Source organism: Octopus bimaculoides, chromosome 24 (genome assembly GCF_001194135.2).
Source record: "Octopus bimaculoides isolate UCB-OBI-ISO-001 chromosome 24, ASM119413v2, whole genome shotgun sequence".
NCBI classification, from domain to species: Eukaryota; Metazoa; Mollusca; class Cephalopoda; order Octopoda; family Octopodidae; genus Octopus; species Octopus bimaculoides.
Window position 1 is genome coordinate 9,135,935 of NC_069004.1, and position 6,777 is coordinate 9,142,711.

At 39.2% G+C, this 6,777-nt stretch overlaps 1 protein-coding gene across 1 annotated transcript; it reads left to right on the plus strand.

Annotated features, from left to right (window-relative positions):
* The first annotated feature begins 4,449 nt into the window (after positions 1–4,449).
* On the plus strand, positions 4,450–6,777 carry LOC106870495 (uncharacterized). The gene is made up of 3 exons (XM_014916606.2): positions 4,450–4,820; positions 5,652–5,763; positions 6,543–6,777. Exons 1-3 carry the CDS (start codon positions 4,483–4,485, stop codon positions 6,663–6,665), a joined length of 573 nt encoding a protein of 190 aa, XP_014772092.1. The 5' UTR covers positions 4,450–4,482; the 3' UTR covers positions 6,666–6,777.

A 6,777-nucleotide genomic window follows, 5' to 3' on the forward strand; every position in this document is an offset into this window, starting at 1 on the left:
TACAACACATTATTATTAATATAATTATCATTGATGCTGTTCTGCTTTACAGACTTTTGTTAACTAACCCCTAACCCCTAAAATTAAAACAATATAGTGCGCACCATAATATATATATATATATATATATATATATATATATATATGCTAAGCTCACTAACATGGGCTATCTTGGATTTGAACTGCGGAAATTGAGAAAAAGAAAACAAACTATTTTTAGCAAATTGATTTTTATATATACCTGCCTGAATAGACATTATTACTGATCAATGAGATACAATATTCTCAACTTTCATTATGTGATTTTACATGCCTTGAATAACTATTACGTTAATATAAATTAAAATGATGTTCATATCAAAGATAGGTCTAGCTATGTCTATCTAGGAATATATTTTGTTCGTTGATGCGGTTCTTGATTTCCGCAGTCAAAATACAATTTAACCTGGCACCTGTTGACATCTTGTGCTCTATAGAGGTTTCTTTATTATTATCATTATTATTATTATTATTATTATGATTATTATTATTATTATTATCTACCAGATACAAAAAAAAATAAAGCATATCTGATATTTATTTCGTTTTGTAATTTTGATTATGTTTTTGTTTCCGGTATTTCATCCTTGGCTGTTGTATTTGTGATTAACGTCTTATCATGTCTTACGCAAACAGGCACCACTCACCTCACTAGAAACAAAGCCTTAACTCCCTCCCACCGCTTGTGGATATGATTTGTCCTTGTAACGTCCCATCAACGGTAGCCATTGCGGTAAATAAAGAAATAAACGTTAAAGCGTTGAGAAAAAGAAAGAAAAAAAGATGCTTTGCGATATTTGTTCCGGTTCTTTGCGTTCTGAGAGACCAACTTTGCCTTTTGTTCTTTCGGGGTCGATAAAGTAAAGTACCAGTCAAGTACTAGGGTCGATGATATCGACAAGGCCACTCCCTTCAAAACTGATCTCCTTGTGCCAAAATTAGAAAGAATTATTAAAGGTGGTGGGGTGGGGTTGATAGAATCAGTAGAGCATTGAACAAAATAAAATGCCTTGCGGTGTTTTTGTTTTGTTCCTCTTCTTTTTTTTTTTTTCTAATACTGATTCTTTACGTTCTGAGTTCAAATTCCACCGAGGCCAACTTTGCCTTTCATGCTTTTTTGGTATCTATTAAATAAAGTACCAGTCAAGTTCTCCCTGTTGATGTAATCGAGTGACACCCTCCAAAATTCCTAGCCTTGTTTCAAAATTTAAAACGATTGACAAAGTTGGCAAAGCGTCGGACAAAAATAGCCCCGAAATAAATCTTGCTTTCCATCGAAGGCATTTTTCTTTGTTTTTGTTTTTTGTTTCTTAAGTTATTCGGACGCAAAACATCGGTCGTGTTTACTTTGTTGTGTTTACATAAATGCATCAAACACAACCACGTCCGTATCTATGCATTTGTCTCCTTCCTATCACTGTCTGTCCATCTATCTTTGTCTACCTTTGCTGTGTTTTACACAGATACATATTACCTGTCACAGGTATATCTATCTATTGTCTTTTTCTCTCGATCTGTCTGTCAGTCTATCTGTCTTTCTATTCATACTTCTGTCTGTCTCTGTCTATCCATCTTTTTGTCTGTCTGTCTATATGTCTATTTGCTTTTCTGTCTACCGATCACTCTGTCTACCTGGTGTCTTTTCTGTTTACCCGGTGCAGTCTTCTGTCTAGTCAGCTCCTCTCAGACCATCCCAGTTCATGCCAGCATGGAAGATGGACATTAAATGATGATGATTGTGATGACACACACGTATAAAGGTGCAGGAGTGGCTATGTGTAGTAAGAAGCTTCCTTCCCAACCACATGGTTCCAGGTTCAGTTCCACTGTGTGGCACCTTGGGCAAGTGTCCTCTACAATAGCCTCGGGCTGATCAAAGCCTTATGAGTAGATTTGGTAAAATCTGAAACTGAAATAAGCCTGTCGTATATATATATATATATATATATATATATGTGTGTGTGTGTGTGTTTGTGTGTCTTTGTTCCTCCACCATCGCTTGACAACTGATGTTGGTCTGTTTACATCCCTGTAACTTAGTGGCTCAGCAAAAGAGAACCAATAGAATAAGTACTAGTCTTACAAAGAACAAGTCCTGGGGTGTTAAAACACGGCACAAACTTTTTTCCCAATCTAACATTTCCCCTGTAAAGTATGTACCCCTAATCTAAGCCTAATTATTCTGTCACCTACTCTGACTACTTCGTTTACTTGATTCTATTTCTTTGCAATAATATACCTTCTTTACCCATTCCAGTATTTTTACCCACCCTGAAGAATCTGTACCTATATCCTTGCCTGTGAAAGGTTTCACTGCAGCTCCCTTTCCTCTCACCTGTATACAGTATATATATCTACACCGTCTGCTCTGGCACCTCTACAATCTCTCTCAACCTACTTTTCATCATGCCATTGTTGAATGTTGGTAAAGCTAAAGTTTCACCCCTGACAGTGAGAGAAGCATTCCCATTGATAGCAGCAACGGGAAGGAAGGTTGCTTGATGTTCCTCTGCAACTGAAAGAAAGATAGTTGATGAGATCTCATGATAGTGGTGCAGCGGTATTCACACTTAGTTACACCACAGCCATGTGCAACACTCACATGGTTAGTTTTAAGGCTGTGGATGTTATTGGCATCGTCAACATCTGCTTTCCATGCTGGCATGGGTTGGATGGTTTTACAGGATCCAGTAACCTGCAGTGTCAGCTTTGGCATAGTTTCTACTGCTCAATGCCCTTCCTAATGCCAACCACTTTATAGTGTGTATTGAGTGCTCTTTTACATGCCAGCAGCATTAATGAGATTGCCAAGTAACTTTTTGTGGCTGTCATGTTTTAGGCATGGTCTCTACAGCTGGAACCCTTTCCTATTGACAGCATAATATACAACATGGACTGGATAAAATTTATTGTGCTACCAATACAAAACAATATCTTCCAGGACTTAAATGTTCTCTCTCCACTATATCAGATTTTATTTCAGCATAACTGCTCCCCTAGATGGGCTACCGTCACTGTGGCTTATGGAATCCATGTCTCTTCTGTATGATTTGAGCAGGGCCATTTTTGAATTTTGAGTTGGTTTGTTTGGAGAGCCCAGCTTACTAAGTGGGTTAACTTCTTTACAAGCTAGCTGAGAAGCCCTATTTCACCACGGTGTTGGGGAGTGGGGAAGGAGCAAGGTGACAAGGAAGTGCAAAGGGTCTTCAACATAATATCCCCAGCCATAAAATGTGACTGTGATGTAGAGCTGGAAATCTTTAGTTTCTGAGAATGTCGATCACATGGTGGTGACCTTATTAGGAATGAGGCTGTTTCTATGGTGTTACATTTGGGTCATCATGACACAGGAAGCTATCACTTGTCTCCTTTCTTGATATACATTCCAGCATAAACACAAATTCAGATCTTCTGTATATCTCTATATTCTAATGGGTCTTGGCTCTTTATTTACCTATATATTATGGTTTATAGAATGAGTTCTATGCCAAACATTAAATGGTGATCATGGTGATATATATATATATATATATTTCTTTATTGCCTACAAGGGGCTAAATATAGAGGCAACAAACAATAACAGACAAAGGGATTAAGTCAGTTACATCGACTCCAGTGCATAGCTGGTACTTATTTAATCGATCCTGAAAGGATGAAAGGCAAAGTTGATTTCGGCAGAATTTGAACTCAGAAACTAAAGACAGACAAAATACTACTAAGCATTTCACCCAGCATGCTAACAATTCTGCCAGCTTACCAACGGTGATATATATATGCAACTATGTGTGTGTTATGTGTATTCATACATATATAAGATATATATGTGTATATATATATATATATATATTATGCACATACATATACACACACGATAAGTGTGCATGTGTGTAGATATATATATATGTATGTATAGGTATATATATCTGTTATTTCAAAATAAAAGATGAACTTTGTTATGTAATGTTTAATGCATGTGTACGGACAGAGCTACAGGTGTGGGTAAATGGTAACAAATTTGCTTTCTAACCACATGGTTCTGGGTTCAGTCTCACTGTGCAGCACCATGGCCAAGTTTCTTCTTCTATAGCTCCAGGTCAACCACAGCCTTGTGAGTGGATTTGATAGGTGAAAACTGAAAGAAGCCCAACATATATGGATGTTGCAAAACGATTGTCAGTCATACAAGCAGTGTCATTCATTTTCAATATTCTGTGAGAACATGTTTGGCCATGGGGAAATATGAAGCTTATTACCTTGCTTTGGAATAAGTGAGGGCTGGCACCTCTCACTCTATCCAACCCATGCAAGCATGAACAAGTGGATATTTAAATGAGAGAAAGAGAGAGAGAGACACACACACACACACACACACACACACCTTTTCTGATACCTCTTCCTATATATATATATATATATATATATATATATATTCACAGCATCGACATGGCTAGTTGTACTGCTGCAGACCAGACGAATTCTGGCAAGGATTGTTCTGAAAGCGAAACAGAATTGGTGAAGGAAGAAGCAGCCAAACTAGACAAGAAGAAGAAGGTGGAGGCTAGAGAGGAGGGAGATGAAGAAGTGAAAGTCACTGCTGACCGGCTCAGCCCCCATGATGAGGAAACAGAGAAGCAAGTTGTTCTTGCCAGCAGACATATTGCCATGGCTCTAACCAAATCCAGTGCCATCGAGAAATATTTCTCCACCTGTCTTTTAGATGAAGAAGATGAAGCTCGCTTTGCAGACTTTGACTCAGAGTTGCCGGATTTTCTCAGTCGGACGTAAGTGGATTTTTTTTTTGTTGTTGTTCTGGTTGTTGTTGTTTTTTAACCTCAGATCCACTTATCCAGCAGATATGATTAGTCAAAGGCAATTCTATAAATCCACCATCATCATTTTCATCATCATCGTTTAACGTCCGCTTTCCATGCTAGCATGGGTTGGACGATTTGACTGAGGACTGGTGAAACCAGATGGCTACACCAGGCTCCAATCTGATCTGACAGTGTTTCTACAGCTGGATGCCCTTCCTAACGCCAACCACTCAGAGAGTGTAGTGGGTGCTTTTACGTGCCACCGGCACGAAGGCTAGTCAGGCGGTACTGGCAACGGCCATGCTCAAAATGGTGTATTTTATGTGCCACCTGCACAAGAGCCAGTCCAGAGGCACTGGCAACAATCTCACTATGATATATATAAGTGCTTCCGAAGAAAAAGGTGGAAAGTGGTCTGGAGTTCACTTATGCATGTGTTATCTCTGGTTTTGACCAACCTCTGCACATTTCATTTAACTTCTGTACATACTCAGCCAGTAGTTTTTTGAATATTGTGTTGGTTTGTTTGGAGAGCCCAGCTTACTAGATGGGTCAACTTCTTTACAGCTAGCTGAGAAGCCCTATCTCACCATGGTGTTGGGGAGTGGGGAAGGAGCAAGGAGACAAGGAAGTGCAAAGGGTCTTCAACATAATATCACCAGCTATAAAATGTGACTGTGATGTAGAGCTCTTTCTTTTTCATGCATGTAATGTAATTAAATAACGTAAATAATATTGTAAATAATAGCGTTATGAACCATTTAATTAAAAATGGCTTTTTGGTTTTTGTCTCATCAGGTTCTTCAGTCAAGATGCCAAATTCTTCTTCCTGATATTCACTGCCTTCCTATTCTTTTCTGTTCTAATTCTCTTCATGATCCAAGCAAACTGTGCTTGGCATAACAATCAGGTAAGATCACGTTGTTTGTTTGTTCCATCATCATCATTTAACGTCCATTGTCCATGCTGGCATGGGTCTCTGAGTGTTGTTGATATTGTTGTTGCTGTTGTTGCTGTTGAGTTGATGAGCTGGCAAAATCATTAGCATGCTGGGCAAAATGCTTAGCAGCAGTTTACCTGTCATTATGTTCTGAATTCAAATTCCAAAGGTCAACTTGCCTTTCACCTTCTTTTGGAGGTTGATAAAATAAGTACTACTTGAGCACTGGGGTCGATGTAATCAACTAACCCCCTTCCCCAAAATTTCCAGCCTTGTTCCTATAGGAGAAAGGGTTATTATCATTAGTACTAGTACTGCTGTTATTCATCATCATCATTTAACGCCCATTGTCCATGCTGGCATGGGTTGGACGGTTTGACCAGGGCTGGCCAGCTGGAAGGTAGTACCAGGCTGTAGTCTGATTTAGCACCGTTTCTACAACTGGATGCCCTTCCTAACACCAACCACTCTGAGAGTGTAATGGGTGCTTTTACGTGCCACTGGCACAGATGCCATTTACGTGACACCAGTATCTGCCACGACTACGATTTCACTTGGCTTGATGGGTCTTCATCCCAAGCATGACATAATGCATCCGCTCAACTCTAAAAAGGAACTTTTCGTGTGCCACCAACATCAGCCAATGCTCAAAAGGTGCTTTTTATGTAGAAGTCGTGGTGGTGGTTTTTGTTTGTTGTTGTTGTTTGTTTGTTCCATTATATCTAAAAATGCTGTTTGGTCTCTTCCAGTTACTTGAACTGCTTGGACGAGAAGATTTCTCGCAGGATTTCTTTTACCTTCATTACTATGAGATGCCAGAAAGACGAGCCAGTCCGGGACTTCGAGTCAACACAAGCTGCTTCGTGCACTAACCCCACACACAGACACACACACACTCACACACACTCCCATTTGCTGTATAACAAACCCCATTTTGTGCAAACGCGAAACAATAAAGAACTCTGCTAGGAATATTTGAAAGAC

Coding starts and splice junctions, on each gene's coding strand:
- LOC106870495 (XM_014916606.2), top strand. CDS start 4,483: ATGGCTAGTTGTACTGCTGCAGACCAGACGAATTCTGGCAAGGATTGT. Junction 4,821..5,651: donor CCGGATTTTCTCAGTCGGAC/GTAAGTGGATTT, acceptor TTGTCTCATCAG/GTTCTTCAGTCAAGATGCCA. Junction 5,764..6,542: donor GTGCTTGGCATAACAATCAG/GTAAGATCACGT, acceptor GGTCTCTTCCAG/TTACTTGAACTGCTTGGACG.